Source organism: Sciurus carolinensis, chromosome 5 (genome assembly GCF_902686445.1).
Source record: "Sciurus carolinensis chromosome 5, mSciCar1.2, whole genome shotgun sequence".
In the NCBI taxonomy this organism is placed as follows: domain Eukaryota; kingdom Metazoa; phylum Chordata; class Mammalia; order Rodentia; family Sciuridae; genus Sciurus; species Sciurus carolinensis.
The window spans coordinates 142,008,916-142,029,371 of record NC_062217.1 but is presented as its reverse complement, the minus strand read 5'-3'; the positions used below and the strand labels follow the sequence as shown (position 1 = coordinate 142,029,371).

The window sequence follows — 20,456 nt, the reverse complement described above, 5'->3', positions numbered from 1 at the left end:
AAGATAAAAAGGAACCTCTATATAAAATGATAGTGGGGCATAGGTGGAATATAGGCACAGAAATCTAGCCTTTGCAAACAGAACTAGAGAAAATCTTAAAGGTCAGAAACAAGATTAAGGCATCCCGCACAGCTTGTATCAGATGACCACATATATATCCACATATTTACTGGCACTTGCAACATTGCTAGACTCAAGTTTTTAAGGCATTATTATTGCTAGATGCATTCACTGATACTGACATATCAAAGAACATGTAATGAACACCTAAAGCTGGAATGTAAGAAAGAAGAATGTTAGGATAAAAGAGAAGTAAATGTATACAATTTTTTTTTTTTAAGGCAGAGAAATGGAATGAATGGTAAGAAAAATGTCCTGTGGTGATTAAAAGAAAAGGGGATGGTGGTGCATGCCTGTAATCCCAGCAACTCAGGAGGCTGAAGCAGGAGATTCAAAAGTTCAAGGCCAGTCTCAGCAACTTAGCAAGACCCTCAGCAACTTAGCAAGATACTATCTCAAGATAAAATTAAAAATAAGAAAGGCTGGTGACACTGCTCAGTGGTAGACCACCCCTGGATTCTATCTCAGTACTACAAAAGAAAAAAGAATGTGGGGTGGGGTAGTGATAGGAAGCGAAGACTCCTACATTTAATTTTTATTATGGACATCTTACCTCATTCTCCTTTTTATTTTTTTTAGCCACAGACAGAATTTCCTAGAATATAGAAAAACCAAAAACAAATTAGTAATGTACAAGGTACACTTATTTATTTAACATTTATTCTGTGCTAGCTTTATGCAGATAAGGCACTCAAGGTAATTAAAATAGAGAATCTCGAACAGGTGGTCCTTCACAATTAAGCCTTAAACTCAATTTTTCATTCAGATCTCTCAATTCTCAACATTTTTAAAAACTGGGATTTTCTACCTTTTTTTCCCCTAACATAAAGAGACTAAGTACAATTTCACACACATCAACTATCTTCTAGTCAGCAAATGACAACCTGTAGACCAACTCTAGCTGGTAGCCTATTACTATAAATACAATTTAGATGAGCCTAATGTGGCAGGACATGCCTACACTCCCAACCACTCTGGAGGGCAAGGAGAAGGATCACAAATTTGAGGCCAACCTCACCAACTTTGCAAGACCCTGTCTCAAAAAATATAAATAAATAAATAAATAAATAAAGATTGGGGATATGGCTCAGAAGTAAAGCACTCTTGGTAAACCAATACCTTTTTTTTCAGGGAGTACCAGGGACTGAACTCAGGGGCACTCGACCACTGAGCCACATCCCCAGACCTATTTTGTACTTTATTTAAAGACAGGGTCTCACTGAGTTGCTTAGTGCCTCACTTTTGCTGAGGCTGGCTTTGAACTCACAATCCTCCTGCCTCAGACTCCCAAGCCACTTAGAGGCATGCGCCACCGTGCCCAGCCCCAATACCTTTTAAGTGCCTTTAAAAAAAATTTTGTGAGCTGAAACAAAGTTAGCTTCATTTGTTTAGTTTGCCTATGGCTGTTTTCAGAATATAATAGCAGAGTTAACGACAAAACTATTCAAAAGCTGAAAATACTATCTTGCTATTTACAGAAAAAGTTTATCACATCCTACTCCAACCCACTTTGGGCATTTCTGTGGATAGACATCTGAGTTTACAAGACTAGTTAAAAATCAAGGACAAATACTCTGAAAATACAGAAGAAACTTCTAATTTTGAACAGTTGTCATTTGTTATCTACCAGACAATACATGATTGCCACCTGGTGACGAACAGAGCATTATGTCACATCAAATTATTTTAAAAAGTGTCATGAGGCTTAATCATTAAAGGCAGGGTACATTTCAAAGAGAAAAGTATGAGAAAAACATGCACCAAAGACACAGGGAATGAAATACCTTCAAGAAACTTTAAGCAAATATCAAATTTAAGATGCACAGGAGAGTAAAAGAGTATGACAGAAAGTGGGAGACACACATGTATTCCTACTATAATGCTCAAAGAAGAGTTTCCTTTAGATAAACTGAGCCTTTTTGAAGAGTAATCTAGGAAAGAATTAAAACACATAAACACCATCTATGACGTATTCTTATTATAAATCAAACTTTTTGACCTAACTCTCAGTTCACAGGAAACACAAGGGATACAGAAATTATGATGCTGCAATAAGCAAAATCCAGAATATGGGAAATCATATAAAATAAATTACTTTTTTTTATCTCAAATTTAAAAAAAAATAAAAAAGATTAGCTGGGGATGTAGCTCAGAGGTAGAGCACTTGCCTACATATGCAAGGTCATAGGTTCAATTTCCAGAACTGGTAAACAAATAAGCAAAAACAAAAAAAGAATTTGCAACTGAAAAAAATGAAAAAAGCCAACAGAGCCAGAAGCAGTGGCGTACACCTGTAATTCCAGTGGCTTAGGAGGCTCAGAAAGGAGGATGGCAAATTCAAAGCCAGTCTCAAGTAACTTAGTGAGGCCCTAAGCAACTCAGCAAGACCTTGTCTCAAAATAAATAAAAGAGCTAGGGATGTGGCTCAGTGGTTAAGCATCCCTAGGTTCAATACCCAGTAACCAAAAAAAAAAAAAAAGCAAGTAGCCAGGCATGCCTCCAATCTTAGTTAGGAGGCTAAAACGGGGATCGCAAGTTCAAGGCCAGGCTGGGCTGCTAGGCTAGACCTGCTCAAAATAAAGTAAGAAGGGTAGGGGATATAGTTTAGAGGTAGTGGTGCTTACATATCCTGCATTTAGAGTTAAGATTTTTAAAATACTCTAAATATCAACCAACTTCTTTACATAAACACCTGAAAGTAATGGAATATTTAAAGCAAACTGAAAAGCTAAATAACAATAATTCTTACAGCTTTAAACTGGTTCAAAACCTACAAGTTTTATTCAACATGGAATAGCTTCCTCTTCCTTTTATTTTTACCTCTTTTGACATGACCTCTGAAATATTATATGATTCATCTTCTCTTCCTCTTTTCTTTTTCATGGCTATAAAAAAATCATTTAAAATAACATGATTTTTATAGGAATTAAAACAATTACAAACACATATTCTTCCAAACTAGAATGAGGAAATTTACCTGAATTCTCTCCGCTTCCACCAACTGAATTTTTACCCTACAAAACAAGAATTTAGACTATTACTTTTACTAAGGACCTTTATGGTATTTACATGTTAAAAGGCAATGATTAACTTCAGAGAAATTGTTCTTGCAGTTGAACACCATCCACGATTATTCACTACTATTACTTATCTACATGTAACCTTTTCTTCATCTCCCTACCATAACTTTTTCATGATCATATCTCTGTTTCCTCCCAACTGTTGTACTCCACTCATTCTTTTTCCCACTTAAGAAGATAAAATACTTCATCAGGAATAGATGAACATGGGCTGGAGTTGTGGCTCAGTGGTAGAGCAGTTGCCTCATATATTTGAGGCACTGGGTTTGATTCTCAGCACCGCATATAAATAAATGAATGAAAGGTGTGTCAACAACTAAAAAAAAAAAAATAGATGAACATATACAAGAAATCGAAATAAAATTTTAAATGTGCAGGACGATAAAGATACCAAAAATGAGCAATGAGAGCAGACAGAACCTAATGGTTGGTGCCTTTAGAACAAAATGAGGAGTGTTGGGGGCAACAACAAAACTCTGGTAAAGAAAATGAGCTGGCACAAGGTGAAGGATGTATTAAAATTAATGGGTAAGAGAGTGGGGAATAAATGGCTCAGTCAGTAAAATAATCCTGTAAGTATATGTTCTTCAGAAAACAAAGATACAACTCCGGAATCAATAATGAGTCAAATATCAGTTCTGAATAACTGGATTTGTTACAAAAGAATCTGCAAAATTATTTATCAGGTACTTGAACATCACCACTAACGAGCCTAAGACTCAAATAAATGGATTTACAGATATCCTACCTATTTGGCCTAGTAGCATTTTCATATTTCCTAATAAAGACAGTATAGAATCTAAGAATGAACTCTGAAACTAATCTGGGGTTCAAATCCCAGTATTACTGTTTATTAGATTATGTGATTTCAGCAAATTATACAACTGTCATTGCAGCAGTTATGTTTTATAGTCTCCAGGAAAATAATAATTGTTCCTGGGAAAAATACAAGTTTTAAGTTCCTATAAGACACTGCTTACAACATTTTCATCAATGAATCAATATATGTTTAATGTTTTTGTTTAAAGATACTTGATTATATATGTAGACAAAGGGCCAATAGCACTATAACTCATGTTACTTAACAGACTATTGTCTCCATAAGGCATACCACAGTCTTCTTAAGAAAAACTAGCTAACACTTCAGCACAATGGTTAGGAGCACTTTAAACAGGAAAATCACCAATAAAAACAAAAAAAAATCATGGCTCCTAACAGAAAAAGACATGTTTACCATATGAGAACTAAAACAAGGCAGACCCTGTGTTTGGTCTCAGTTGATATGTACTGGAAGACTCCATTTTTTTACTCCTCTGCACATGATTATGTCTGTGAATGACCACAAAAGCATCAAGAATAATGTTGGGGTTACAAATAAATTTTAGCAGGTAGGCAAATCTCTAGTATGTTTCTTTATATGTAAAAAGGGAGTAATAATAGTGTCTCTACTTAATAAAGTTGTCTTGAGAATTAAATAAGAGAAGAAATATATAGAATGCTTGACAGAAAGTAAGTTCTTAGATATAAACTTTATCATTTCTCTTTTTACTGGTTCATTATGGGTTTCAAAAAAACTGACAACTTATAAAATATCTTAAAGGATAACATTTACAGATTCTTTTCAAGTGAGTCGAATTCTGTCATAATGAAAATCCACTGTATAAGAAAATAAAAGGGTCATAATCTGGTTCATCTTCCATTTCTTAAAAACTCAGAAACAGATTGTCAATGTTTCTATGCAATTTGTAACAAAGGTAGGTTAACAAAGTTATAATTAAATAGATGCTCAAAGAACTCAAGAGAAGACAAAAGAATTTCAATATTTAAGATAATATATAAAAACTAGCTGGACACAGCAACTCAGGAGGCTGAGACAGGAGTTCAAGTTTGAGGCTAGTCTCAGCAACTTAGCAAGATCCTGTCTCAAAAAAAAAAAAAAAAAAAATGCTGGGGATGTGACTCAGTGGTAAAATGATATTAGTTTTCAATCCCCAGTATGTATGAATATATACATTCTGAGGGCTAGAGGTATATTCAATGGTAGCGTGTGCTTAGCCTATGTAGAGCCCTAGGTTCAATCCCTAGCATTAAAAAAAAAAAAAAAAAAATTGGCTTGCTTTATTACCTTTGTAACTTTTAAAGATTCCTTTTTTCTCTCCAATTTCTCTTTCTTCTTCTGTTCCTGTAAGATAATTTCTTCTTAATATCCCATATGGGAAATGCAACAAAGGAAACATGCATCTCAAACACTCAACTTAAGCTTACAATTTAAAAACAAAAAACTATAAAAAACAAAGAAAATTTTGTGCTTTAAGCCTTCATAGAATAATAAGGAGCAGATTTACCCTACTACCATGAACAATTAAAATTCAAATTAAAATATATTACAGAACAGTTTTCAAAAGGACAGTGAACACTAAGAAAAGGGAAACAAATGAGGTGAATTTTCAGACTGCCCATTTTACTACCTGAAGGAAATCTCCAAAAGCAAATAACAGAGGGAGAATACAAATAGAACCCAAATCTTTAAGTTGAAACAATTCAAAACACAGATGCTAGCATGTCCACAATCAAGTACCAGGGAGGGCAGAGCTGCATAAAGCTATCGTCTCTCTCAAAGTCTTCATCTGACTACTTCTAAATGAAACCAAAGCCAGGAAAACAACTACCAGAAAAAAGGCAGAGCCATCTTACCCTCTGACAAGGGGTCAAGAATAAGGAACAGTTTGCTTTCATTCACGCAGAGTAGAAACTCTTAAAATACAAGGCATTATATAGAGTATTCAGAAGGGAAATAAATCTTTTCCTAGACTAAAAGCTGTTCCACGTTTACCTTAAATTTAAAAGACAAAAGAGGACTCAAACCAACTCCAAGAGGTGGTTAAACTGTAATTGCCGTTTAACTCATTAAGTAAGGTACTTGTTTTGTGCTTTTTGTGTGTGTTTTATCTTAATATATCAAGACTTAACAAGGGTTTCAAACAAAGAAAAAAAGGGTCTGGCAAATGAAACAAAATCTCAACTGGTGTTAGTGAGTGGTGGGGACATGAGGATTTATTGTATTCTCTAAATTTATACAAGTTCTTATTATAACTTCATACATTTTCGTGGGAAAACAAACAAATACAATATATTTATCACGATAAGTGCAACGGGAAGAAACAAGAGGGCAAAGGAAATCAAGAGTCAGTTGTCTAGGAAGATCTCACTGAGAAAACATTTAAGACAAAAGTTGATGAAGATGATGAAGTAAGCCAAGCAATTATCTAGGTGAAATGGGTTTCAAGCAGAAAAGAGCGAACGGAAAGGCTCAAAAGCAAGAAGAAACATATCTGGAAGGAGGTCTGAAAGGTAATGGGGTTGAGGTAAACAGTCAAATTGCTTACAGTTTTATACTTCGACTTGTAAGAAACAACAAGCTACAAGGCAAAGAAGGAAATATCTTTAAAATATTTTAAGAAAAAAATACTGCTAAAGAAAAAATAAATTCTTTACACAGTAAAAAATGTCTCTTAAAAACCAAGATTTTCAGACATAAGGAAACTAAAAGAAAATATCACCAACAGAAAGTGCAAATGAATGTATAACAGAAAACAGATCAGTGAATATTTGAGGGTGAAAGATGGGGGTGGGATGCAACAATGAGGCTACTACTAATGGTGTGAACCTGTAATTCCAGCTACTTGGGAAGGCAAAAGTATAAACCTGGGCAACTTAGTGAGATCCCATCTTAAAATAAAAAATAAAAGGGCTGGGGAGATACTTCAGAGGTAGAGGACCCCTTTGTTCAGTCCCCAAAACTGCAAGCAAAAAAAAAAAAAAAAAAAAAAAAAAAAAAACCAAGTAGTGGGGGGCCTAGTATGGGCAAGGCCCTGGGTTCACTCTCCAGTACCACAGGAAAAAAAATATGGTATGTTAAAAAAATAAAAGGCTGGGACTGGAGTGGGGAGGTAGCTCAATGGTAGAACACTTGCCTAGCATGTGTGTGAGGACCTGGTTTCCACCTCACCTCCCCAAAAAACTTCTTAATAGAAGAAATGACTCACTGATAAAACATATCATGAATGAATCTCAAAAACATGCTAAGCAGAAAAAAACAAGACACAGAGAGTACACACCCTATAGGAATACTGATGGGAAAAACCAACCAATTTCTTCTACACTTTCACCCAACCATCAACACAGAAGACTTCTGTGAACAAATGTGTAGGGTTTTTTCCCCCACACACCAAGTAATCAATTATTCTGCAACTGCTGGATATCCTTTAATTCAATTCTGATGCTATTTGCCTAGAGATTGTTTCAGATCCCCCAGTCTCTAAGAAAGCTCCTATTCCTATTCCTATTTCAGATGGCAATCTTCAAGTCCCAGATTGTCTAACCTGACTACAAATTGGGATCCCATAATCCTTTCTGTAGGTTCAATTACCTTGCTAGAGGAGCTCATGGTACTCAAGGAAAATTTTACTTAAGTTTACTAATTTATTATAAAGTGTATTATAAAAGATACTGAAATCTGTTAAAGAGATGAATAAGAAAATCACCAGGAAGAGGTCCAGAGTTTTTATAACCTCTCGAGAGATGCTACCCTCAAAGACTCTCGATGTGTTCCCTAAATGGAAACTCTCCAAATCCTATCCTTTTGGGGTTTTATTAAAGATTCATTATAAAGGTATGAATGATTAAATCACTGGCCGCTGGCAATTAACTTAATGTTCAGCCCCTCTCCCCTCCCTGGAGGTTGGGAAATGAAGTTCAGAGTCCCAACCCTCTAATCCAGCCCCCATTCTGAAGCTACCTAACAGAGGTCAAGCCCTTAGTTAACTCATTAGCATGTAAAAGACACATCACTTTAGAAATTCCAAGTATTTTATTTTAGGAGCTGTATGCTAAGAAACAGGAATGAAAGCAAATATACATATCATAAAATCACAAAACCATTCCATTTATATAATAGTTTAGAAAAGCATTACTAACCTATAGTGACAGCAAACTGGTGATTCATGGAATTCACTGATGGCACAAAAGATTTTTGTGGAATCAGAATGCACATTATATCTTGATTATATTGCCTATACGCATTCACTGATTGAAGTTTATCAAACTGAAATTTGCAATCTGTATTTTAATGTATATGATCTATAAATCAATTAGTTGTTTTAAAACAATTTTAAAGTTACTAGCTAAAAATCAATCATATGTACATACCTCTAACTGCTGTTGCTCCATTTTAGTCAACAAGAATTTGGAGTAGATATTACTTTTTTCAAGCAAATGTTGAAGTCTACGGTACCGAATTTCTGTGGACTCTCTGTCCCAAGACATGCGAGCCTATTCAAAGAGAAAATTTCCATAATTACCAAAATTTACTAACAAACCTTGATTTTTTTTTTTTTTTTTTTTGCTTAAGATTTAATAATGGCTACACAAACACTCTGTGGGTTTAAAATTTCCTGAAAGTAATGGGGGAAAAAAGATTCTCACAAGATTTGAGACATAGTTTGTTTTTCAAACTAAAAACTGAAAAGATTCTTAGATTCAACAATTTGGTAAATACATATTACATATCAAAATATTGAATTTCAGATAGCAGACATGATTTCTGATATAAACTGAGTTGAAGGCCCACTTAAAAAATATTTGAAAGTTAGAAAATAAACACGTAATTCAAGATGGATTTAAGTTTTTGGATTTTTTTTTTTTTTTTTTGAGATGGGATCTTGTACTCCTAAGCTAAAGAAATCCTCCTGTCTTAGCCTCTTGAATAACTAACTGGGACTACAGTAACAAGTCACCCCACTTGCCTCTCCTTTACATATTACTTTTTTTGTGTGTGTGTGGTGTTGGGGATTGAACCCAGGGTCTTATGCAAGTGAGCATTCTATCAACTGAGCAATAGACCCAGCCCTTCATATTACTTTTATACAAATTTATTTTTCAAGTAATTTCTAAGTGTTTAAAATAGTATAGAGGCTGAGGAAAAACCTTAAAGTCATACTGACAGAAAAAAAATATTTTATAAGAATTATAATTGAGGGCACAAGACAGAAAACAAAGCAACAAACTGTAATAGTTCAGTGGCATGTTAACTTCTGTAAAGATAAAGATGGTAAATATTTTAGTATTTGAGCACCACATGGTCTCTATTACAAATACACTCAACTCTGCATCTGTAGCATAAGAGTAGTCATAGATAATATTTAAACAAATGGGCACTGGTAGTTTCCTAGTAAAACTTTATATCAACAAACATACCAAAGCACCTATAAGAAATTACATAAAGATGCTGGGCAGCACACAGTAAATTTGATTTATACTACAGATGAAACAACATCACTTAAAAGACACATTACTTAGTGCTATTGTGCTAGACATAAATTCTGAAAAATTCAAACTACTAAAATTAAGAGAGGTCATTTGGAAAGCTGAGACAGGAGGATCCTGAGTTCAAAGCCAGCCTGTCAGTAATGGTGAGGCGCTAAGCAACTCAGTGAGGCCCTGACTCTAAATAAAATACAAAATGAAGCTGGGGATGCTCATTACAGTAAAGTTAAATGTCAAAAAATACATAAACCATTTACCCCATCTATGGAGACAATCCCTGTTAACATCTTCTCAAACTCTATTTTCAGTCCTTTAAGGATAGCCCTTCTTGTGCTACTACCAATATACTACTGCAACCACAATCAGCAGTCAACTAGTGAGGGAATATTATAAACAGAAGATGGAAATTACTCAGACTTCACAAAATGGATTTTTAAAATTTGTCTAAAATATTTTGAGTTTAGATACAGCTACCTTAAATCTTGTTAGAATAAATGGTTATGGAACAATAACCAAACCACACCAATGGTTAATCTTTAAACCCTATCTTCAATATTTCAAATTCTTCCCATTTCTTCCTGATTTAGTAATTTTATTAATTTGTTATACTAGAGTAAACTGCAGCTCCATCTGTATTAAGAATTGAGTGTCTACAAGGAAGTCTTGGCAGTTGGAACACAATAGTATGGCAATAGACACTGAAGGTAGAAACTCCCCCACTCTCTACCCCATTAATCTCTTCCAACAGCAATCTCAGTTTTTTTGGAAAGTGAAGTTCTATTTTATCCAACACATACTATGAACCATTTTTCTTTTACCTCTTCAAGAAATGTCCCAGATCCATTCCTTTTCCACCCACTTCCAAGTCAACAATGCTAACCATTTAAGTCTCCCAGAATAACAGTGACTTCTTTTAAAAGGAAATGCAGGTGAGGTCAAAGAAAATAACTGGGGCATGTGAATATCAAAGTCGCTCTCCAGGATTTGCACAAACTTAGAACCTCCTAAAGCAGAGTAAATGCTCTCATTAAGAAATTTTAGATAAGGCTTTCTCTCTTTAAGGACTTCTAAAATATGCCCATAAACACATTTCTCCCTCCAAAGACAGAAGCTTGAATTTTATATGTGAGTTTCTTGACCTCCAAAGATGTTTTTAACCTCAAAAAGGGAAAAACTTTGAAAATAATTCTACAAGTCTTCTAGTCAATAGGCAATAACTTTTTATAAAGTTCAATTACAAAATCTTTCCACACCTATATGTAAGGAAACAATCTAATAACAATGAACCACAAAACTACTTTTGGGAAAAATTATACATTTGTATTATCAAGACTGAAGAGTTATAGACTTTTCTAATGAAAAGATTTAATGTGAATTAAAAATTATAGGTTCTATGATACATTACTGTTACAAGAAATGTTATGCCAGGTGCAGGGTGCACCTCTGTAATCCCAGTCACTAGGGAGGGAGACTGGGCAGGATGATCTTGAGTTGGAGAGTAGCCTCAACAATTTAGGGAGGTCCTGTCTTAAAAAAGGGCTGGAGATGCAGCTTAGTTATAAAGCATCCTGGGTTTAATTACCAATACCAAAGAAAGAAAAGCTACAGACACCATGCCTATCCCTATTCCTCAACAATTAACAATTATAATACATTTAGGACTGATTACAAAATGTTTGTTCATAAGCTTAAAAATGTCACTGTAGTAGTCGTATTGACTTCTAGTTATTACCTTCATGAGCAAATACATACATTGTCATGAATTTTGATGTTTTTTTAAATGTGAAAAGTTCTTCTAATGCATTTTGGAAACGTATTCTTGTCAAACCCCAAGTACATCTGTCTTCAAATGGTTATTTCTCTAAAAAGACAAAACTAAGGATGCACTACTTGAGATAAGGATCATTACATCACTCTTACAATCTCTGAGGTTGATTCTATTCTAGGCACTTGCCCCAAGGACTTTTATTTTACAATTCACCCAGTTGCTTGGCTAGTAAGTATATTTATTATTTTTATATAATCCTATATATGATATACTGCATAAAATATTATTTTATCATCATTAGCTATTCAATAAACATTTACTGATTGCCCACTAGGTTCTAGGTGCCTAGCCTACAAAAACAAAACAGGAAGTGATACACCCTAAAGAAAGTAAGAAAGAAACAAGTAAATTAATGAAACTATAGTAGTGTTTAAAAAAAAAAAGCTACTATGGGAATTCACAGAGTGAGAAAAGGTACTCAAGGCAGACCTCCCACTTCTATTAATTCTTTTCTTTTTTTCTGGTGGAGGGAGGGGGACAGGCAGAGTGGGGAGATGATCAGGGATTGAATCCAGGCACTTAACCATATCCCCAACCCTTTTTTATTTTTTATTTTGAGACAGGGTCTCTCTAAGTTGCTTAGGACTTTGCTAAATTGCTGAGTCTGGCCCTGAAACTGGGATCCTCTAGTCTTCCAGCCTCCCAAGTTGCTGGGATTATACCACACTGAACTCCACTTCTATTAATTCTTACCTTTCCTGAAGCAAAAGGGCTTAATGTGACTTAAAGGAAATTGATTAACATATTATCTTAAATGAACATCGTCAACCATAGATAATCAGCAATAATAGAATTAGCACAGCATTACTGATGTGAAAATACAGCATGAGAGTTAAAAGGGTGAATTCTGGAATGACTAGGCTTACATTCCAATATTGGCTCTGTCATTTACTAGCTGTGGAACCACAAGCAGTCACTATGTGCCTCAGTTTCCTTATCTGTAAGATGAGGTGAATAATAGACCCTATTTCACAGAATACTTCAACAGTAATAGTGTATACTAGTAATTAAACTAGGCAAGTTTAAAAACAGTAATAAACTTAATAACACTATCTTCTTTGAGTAAATACATGTAAAGCATTCACAGCAATGCCTGACTCACATTAACGTTCATGTAGTAGTAACAATGCTAACAATTATTGTGAATATAAAATAGTAGGGATCCACCTGGGTCATTATTTGTTTTCAGAGTGCATTATTTCCCAAAGTAAGTAGTTCTGTATTCATGTTGCATCACTGATATTAAATTAATGCACATTTACTGGGAGAGGCACATTGGTTAAGGGAAGGAACAGTGGAGACGGCCTGAGTTCAGATTTGTCTTCAACACTTGTGTAATCAATTGCCTCAATTTCCTCATTTGTAAATGGGGATATTAAAAGAGCTACATTGGTAGAGTTAAATTAATACAAGAAAATCAGGCCATTACATTTTATCACTGTCTTGCATATGCAACAATTCAGCAGTGTAGGACTTTAGAGTACTAAACAAGAATTGTATTTACCAGGATAAAAACTGTTTTTAGTAACTTACAAGACCCTGTGATTTCACTGAAAAGGTGTTTCACATTTTTATCTAAAATATCAACAAAAAGCAAGCTGGTCATTTACATGGAAAAAAGCCCTAGCCTAGGCAGAAATTCTCAGATTTAAGATTCTAGCCCAGGTTTTGATAGATGCTAACTTGTACTACCTTCTATCAAGTACATTATGACAACAAGTTTTTAAAGATCAATGTTTGCCTTCAGGTCTACAGTCAAGATGCTAATTTAAAAAGGAAATAAGAATGACCGAAGGAAAGCGTTCACCATTCATGTCGAGAGAATTATAACGGGTCCAAAACAAGCCATCTGAAATGTCTCTCAAGGCATGTGTGTAAAAACCAACAAGTTAAATGCCAAAGCTGTTGCCAGGTTTGTGATAACGTCACCTCAACAGAGAAGGGAAGAACTCAAAACCACACCTGGGGGGACGCCTCCGGTCACCCCGGCTTCAACGGTAATAATAAACTCGATTCCTGAACTACCTTCTCCAGCATCTTCCGCTCCCTCTCCAGTCCCGCAGCCTCGAGCTGCTCCTCCTCCTCCAGCATGGCTGCGGTGATCACGGCGGTCTCCTCTTGGTCCACCATTTCTGGATCCAGGGACCCTGGGAGGAGAAGGGCTTTTCCGTTGTAGCTGTTTTAAAAACTTACTAAGGAATCCACTCGGACCCTAACCTTCCTCGCTGCCCAGACGCCGCCGAAGCAGACGCTGAAGCCCCGCCGCGACGCCAGCATCACTCTCGGTCACATCCCAGGTCTCTCGCCCGCAATCTGCCGGGACCCCCGTCTACACACCGGGAGGCTCGGGGAAACGCGGCTCCCTGGATGGAAACCTCCCACATCCTACGTGCGATTTCCGAGTGCCCTCCGGTCACCTCTCCAGCTTCTCGTCCCTCCTTTCCTCCTCAGCCCCTGCCCAGGGTCGGCTCCCTCCCCCAGGCTCCGCCGCAGCCTCCATGCTGCCCAACCCCGCTCCGAACACCGCCCGGAGGAAGATTCTCCTCACTCACCGCCACTGCTCGCGGGCCGCTCCGCTGGCATGGCTGGACGCTTTCGGGGAACCCGGCGTTCGCCTCTCAGCGGCAGCAATGCCGAGCGCCAATTCCTCACAGCAGCTGGCGACCCGGCCTTCTCCGCGAACACCCAGCCAGAGAAAAACGCGCGCTTCTCCTTCGCGGGAAAACCCTATTGTCTCGCGATACTTGGAGCTCACCGCCCGCCCCTGTCCTGAGCTGCGCGAGATTTGGCGCAGTTGGTGTTTTCCTCAGGGGAGACTGGCGGCTGCGGATGGGTGTCACATGTTTGTCTCGGGGAAACGAGCCTCTGCCGACTTCTGCTTTTAACCACCGCTGTGGTGTTGGAAAGCCTGCCGGCTGGAGGGCCCGGTTTCCTCCCGCGTTTGGCGACGGTTCGAGCGATTCCGTGATTTTAGGGGCACTCTCGACAGTTGGCGAGGTGCCTTTGCGCCCTCACCGACGTGACCGATACCCGCCAGCCGGTGGCCTTGAGGGAGGAAGGGTGTCAAATACGGCGAACCTCGCCCGAGAGCGTAGGTCACATTTGGAGTGACAATCCTCTGGAAATATCCGAGAGGCAGAATTTTGGGAGGTGAATGGATAGATTAAATAGGATTCAAGAAATTTGTGTAGGATATGGGAAAGCTGAATGCGGTGGTAAGTGGAACCGACCGCAGAAGAGAAAATGCTAAAAAAAAAAAAAAAAAAAAAAAAACAGTAGTGTGCGTGCTGAAGGAAGGAGCAGGACTTTTCAGAAACTTAAGCTTTCATTCCACCTTTTCTCGTCAGCAATCCTTTTGTCTTCCCCTTCCCGCCCCTCCCAGTATCCCAGAATCTAGGGGATGCTGGTATATAACCACTTGTTTCCTTCATTTCTGGCTCCATCTATTTTAATGAATGTATGGGTACAAAATTTAAGAGTTTACAGTGCATATCCATAATAACCATCTTCAGCAGCCTTCCTGACAACACCAAGACTAGCAAAGCAGATTGCTTTATTCCTACATAAGCTGGAACACTGATGCTCAGAGGATAAGTGTCTTGTCCCGAAGCCTGCAGTCGCTTCAATAAATCAGGAGTCCCCTCTGGCCTTTTGACTGTTTATTTCAGTATTTTCTCAAGTTAAAACAGAGCTGTAGGGCATGCCTGTTGAGGCAGGAGGAGCACTTAGGCTAAATTCAAAGCCAGCCTCAGCAACTCAGCAAGGCCCTAAGGAATTAAGCGTGACCCTGTCTCAAAATAAAAAACCTGGGGTGTAGCACAGTGGTAAAGCATCCCTGGGTTCAATCCCCAGGACCAAAAACCAACAAAACAGCTTCTATTTGTAGATATTTTTTGTTTTTTCTTTTTGTGGCATTGTGTCGGACCAGCAGGCAAACTCTGGGGTCCATGGAGGAGCAAGGGGGATTGGAAAATAAAGATTGACAAACAGAGCTTGAAGATTAGGCTGGGATCAGGTGGAACCTGCTCTCTGATGGAGATGCAGGTCTAAAGAGCTACGCCAGCAATCTTTATTTATATATGTCTCATCAGGTTAAGGCTATGCAACCATTATTCTTTGTATTCAGGAAAGTTAAGGAAACTAGAATATCCCATGTAGCTTTTCCACAGTTGCAATCCAAGGTTGCAAAGTGCAATGTTAGGAGCTTTGTGTAGCTCTCAAGAAACTTCATTGTTAAAAGTTGATATAAGGCCGGCAGGAACTGGAGAAGTGGAGCTGGTGAAACATTGTGGTTGTCTAGCATAATAATTTCTTCCCAGGAGCTGAGTACCTGAGATCAAGGTTAGAACCCATAGGGCTCTTGCACAGAGCCTCTTCATGCAGGGCATTGCTACAGTAGCCAAGCATCCTGTGCCCTTGCACAGAAACATTCCCAGGAACCAAGCATGCCACAGCCATGAGGGCATCAGAGACCCCTGATCTCAATAAAGGCTCTCCCATCACTGCTCTCAGCAGTACTGGAGATTGAACTCAGGGTTGCTGTACCACTGAACTACACACCAACCTTTTATTTATTTTGAGACAGAGTCTCACTAAGTTGAATTTTCTTTTTTTTTTTAATATACTGAAATAAAATTTATTTCCATGTGCTCCCTCTTGTTCTCTCTCTGAAAATATGGAATTCAAGTTTCATTTGCTTTTTTCCGTAAAAATTTTTATTGGTGCATTATAGTTGTGCATAATGATGGGATTTGTTGTTATGCATTCATGTAAGCATACAGTATAGCTATAATTTGGTCAATATCATACCTCCCACACTTCCCCCCTCCACCTCAAATATTCAGTTCACCTGCCTCAGCCTCTTGAGTCACTGGAATTACAGGCATGCACCACCAGCCCAGCACCATTTGATTTTTTTTGTCAGGGGAAGGGTATTACAGGGAATTGAACCCAGAGGCATTTTACCATTGAGCCACATCCCCAGCCCTTAATTATTTTTTATTTTGAAACAGGGTCTCACTAAGTTGCTGAGGCTGGCTTTGAATTTGTGAGACAGTGAACATGCATCACCAAACCTGGCTCCCCTCTGATTTTTGAAACACCAGTTTTTATGAGGTTTTCCCCTAATGACTTGAAAGTATTTCCTTCTTTTAAACTTAGTTTTTTCCCACTTTCCAAAATCTTTTCTCCATATACTTTCTCTATATACTTTGTTTTTACAGCAGCATATCTGCTCTGTAGGCTTCCTGATAAGCTCAGCTTTCCTTCTAATTCCTCAGCAAGTGGGGGCATTTGTCCAAACACAGGAGATAGAGCTGAGAAAAAAATGCATTTGATATATATTTTTTTTCTTTATATATATATATATATATATATATATATATATATGTTTAGTTGTAGGTGGACACCTTTATTTTTAATAATCTATGTTTATGTGGTGGTGAGGATCGAATCCAGCGCCTCACACACACTAGGCAAGCTCACTACCGCTGAGCCATAACCCCAGCCCACGCATTTGATTTTCAAAAGACAGATATCTTCCCTGGCCTCCTGATATATCTTTACCCCTCAGTGACTGGGGAAAGTTTCATTCATCCACTTTCAAGGCCTTACATTCAAATGCATCCAGGATACCAGAAAATGTTAATAGTAGCTATACAACAACTAGAGCTAGACAAAAAAAAATCTCTGCAGATATGGAACTTAACATTTCAAGATTCAGGGCCGGGTATGGTGGCACATACCTATAATCCAGCCACTGGGGGCAGAGGAGGGAGGAGTCAGAAGGACCACAAGTTGGAGGCCAGCCTGGGCAACTTAGTGAGACCAGGTCTCAAAATTTTAAAAATGGATTGGGGATGTAGCTCAGTGATAAAGTACCCCTGGGTTCAATCCCCAGTACTGCAGAAAAAGAAAAAAATTGGGGGCAATACTCTGCATCATATTAGAATAGGGTGGTGTGAAAATGACTAGGTGGTTATTTATTTATTTATTTATTTTTGGGTGCTGGGGCTCTAACCCAGGGTCTTGTACTTACAAGGCAAGCACTCTACCGACTGAGCTACCTCCCCAACCCCGGTGGTTATTTTAAATTGGGTCTATAAAGAGTGAAAAACACTTAAAAATAGAGAAAATGTCAAGAAGACAACCAGCTCAGGAGACGAGTAATCCAAGCAGTAACTATACTTAAAGAGTCTAAGGCAGGAATAAAATTGGGCATGTTTAAGTATGAGAGATGGCCAGTATAACTGAATTAGAGTTGGTAAGGGGGAATGACAGAAAGTCAGAGATTGACTACCTTGATCAGTCATTGAGATTTTCCTCTAAGATGTTACAAGTCATTATTTTTCCCTGCCCACACAAAAATTTCTTCTGATAGATCCTTTTCATATGAATGGTTTCACCATTCTCCCAATCATAGGAAATCAAAATGAGGCAGGCTGGGGTTATACCTCAGTTGGTAGAGTGCTTGCCTTGCAAGCACAAGGCCCTGGGTTCCATCCCTAGCACCGCCAAAAAAAAAATCAAAACGAAACCAAATTACCCTTCCTCTTGCTCACATACTATGTGATAGCCTGCCTTCCTGCCTCACAAAATAAACAATAGCTTCAAGACAGAATTCCCCCAGCTTCCCAACATTAAATTATAAATCTAGTATCTGTATGCCTTTTCCACTCGCCCTCATATTATGCTCCAGATCCAACTCCCTGCAGCCTATTTCAGGATTCTTGGATTGCACCGTATTCCATTCTTTGGTTCTTAAATCTCTATAGAATCTTCTCCATTAGTATTCAAATACTTCTCTCCCGTTAAAAAAAAAGAGGGAATCCTCTTATTGCCACCAACTATTATCTGCTCTCCCTTTCCTTTATAGTTTTAGAATTATCTATACTGGCAATCTTTAATTTCTTGCCCCCTCTGATTCTTCTACCATCTCACTGGTTGCTACAATTCGACACACGCCAAAGTAGCCCACACTAAAGTAATCAATGACTTACATCCATGTTGTGAAACCTACTGTATATCTCTCAGTTGTTAGCTCAACCTCATTGCATGTAAGTTCTTTAAAAAATTTTTTTAAACCGATATATAAAAACTGTACATATTTCTGGGGCACCATGTGATGTTTTGATACATCTATGTATTAGGTAATATTCAAATCAGAGTGAAATTTCAGTTATTACTTCTTTATGGTAAAAATGAGGTAGGACAGAATAAATTTTAAAACTGGTAGAAAAGAGATAGAAGGAAAAGGAAACTATAGCCTTGATCTGGAAACCTTGTGCTTTGTTTCTCATACTTTTCTCCCCAAGCCACTTTTTCTCCTAGGCCCGTCACTCCCAAATTTCTGGGAAATGTACAAATCTTCATTCACAATCTTAAAGTTCCTGGAATTTCACCTATTTATGACAAGTGCCTTGTGCATTGTAAATTAGCCCATTAATACATGTATTTTTAGAACGAATTAAGAAATGGAAATACAAAACCAATAATATAGGGTACTTCATTGATGTTACTTACTGATCACATAATGCAAAGGACATCAATCAAAAGATTCTTAGAACTGCCAGATGCCATAAATTATCTTTTTAAATTTTTTTTTTTTTACTTTTACAGACTGCATTTTGATTCATTGTGCACAAATGGGGTACATCTTTTCATTTCTATGGTTGTGCACGATGTAAATTCATGTACTCATACATGTACATAGGGTAATGATGTCTGTCTCATTCCACCATTTTTCGTACCCCCCTCATTTCCCTCTATGTAATCTAAAGTTCCTCCATTCTTCTTTCACCCCCCAACCCCCACCCCCATTATATATTATCATCCACTTACCAGGTAAAACATTCAGCCTTTGGTTTTTTTGGAATTGGCTTATTTCACTTAGCATGACAGTTTCCAATTCTATCCATTTATCTGAAAATGCCATAATGTTATTCTTTATGGCTAAAGAATATTCCATTGTGTATATATACACTACAGTTTCTTTATTCATTCATCTGTTGAAGGGAATCTAGGTTGGTTTCACAATCTAGCTATTGTGAATTGAGCTGCTATAAACATTGATGTGGCTGTGTTACTATAGTATGCTAGTTTTAAGTCCTTTGGGTATAAACCAAGGACTGGGATAACTGGGTCAAAAGGTGGGTCCATTCCAAGTTTTCTGAGGATTCTCCACACTATTTTTCCAGAGTGGTTGCACCAATTTACAACTCCACCAGCAATGTAAAAGTGTGCTTTTTTCCCCCACATCCACACCAACATCTATTATTGTTTGTGTTCTTGATAATAGCCATTCTAATTGGAGTAAGATGAAATCTTAAAAGTTGTTTTAATTTGCATTTCTGTAATTACTAGACACACTTTTTCATATATTTATTAATCGCCTGTATATTTTCTTCTGTAAAGTGTCTGTCCAGTTCCTTGGCCCATTTATTGATTGGGTTCTCTATATTTTTGGTGTAAAATTTTGTAAGTTCTTTATAAATTTTGGGCAGTTAGTGCTCTATCTGAAGTGTGTGTGGAAAAGATTTTCTCCCACTCTGTAGGCTCTCTTTTCACATTATTGATTGTATCCTTTTCTGAAAAAAAGCTTTTTAGTTTGAATTCATTCCATTTATTGATTCTTGTTAAAGAAAACATTAGACCAATATCCCAGATGAACATAGATGCAAAAATCCTTAACAAAATTCTGGCAAATCACATACAAAAACATATTAAAAAGAGAGTGCACCATGATCAAGTGGGATTTATCCCAGGGATGCAAGGTTGGTTCAGCATCTGGAAATCAATAAATGTAATTCATCACATCAATAGACTTAAAGTTAAGAATCATATGATTATTTCAATAGATGCTTAGAAAGCATTTGATAAAATACAGCACTCCTTCATGCTTAAAACACTACAAAAAATAGGGATAGTAGGAACATACCTAACATTGTAAAGGCTATCTATGCTAAGACCATGGCTAACATCATTCTAAATGGCGAAAAACTGAAAGCATTCTCTCTAAAAACTGGAACAAGGCAGGGATGCCCTCTTTCACCACTTCTATTCAACATCATCCTTGAAACACTAGCCAAAGCAATTGGACAGGCCAA

At 37.4% G+C, this 20,456-nt stretch overlaps 1 protein-coding gene across 1 annotated transcript in view; it reads right to left on the bottom strand.

The window, feature by feature from the left end:
• The window catches only part of Hells (helicase, lymphoid specific), a 43,543-nt gene extending 29,481 nt beyond the window's left edge, over window positions 1-14,062 (bottom strand). Inside the window, exons 1-7 of the mRNA XM_047554387.1 lie at window positions 13,905-14,062; window positions 13,378-13,499; window positions 8,409-8,531; window positions 5,326-5,382; window positions 3,098-3,134; window positions 2,941-3,005; window positions 674-715 (exon numbers count right to left, since the gene is read on the bottom strand). Coding sequence (XP_047410343.1) covers window positions 674-715; window positions 2,941-3,005; window positions 3,098-3,134; window positions 5,326-5,382; window positions 8,409-8,531; window positions 13,378-13,499; window positions 13,905-13,935 — 477 coding nt within the window. The 5' untranslated portion in view covers window positions 13,936-14,062. The remainder of the gene's footprint in view (window positions 1-673; window positions 716-2,940; window positions 3,006-3,097; window positions 3,135-5,325; window positions 5,383-8,408; window positions 8,532-13,377; window positions 13,500-13,904) is intronic.
• Window positions 14,063-20,456: the final 6,394 nt, after the last annotated feature.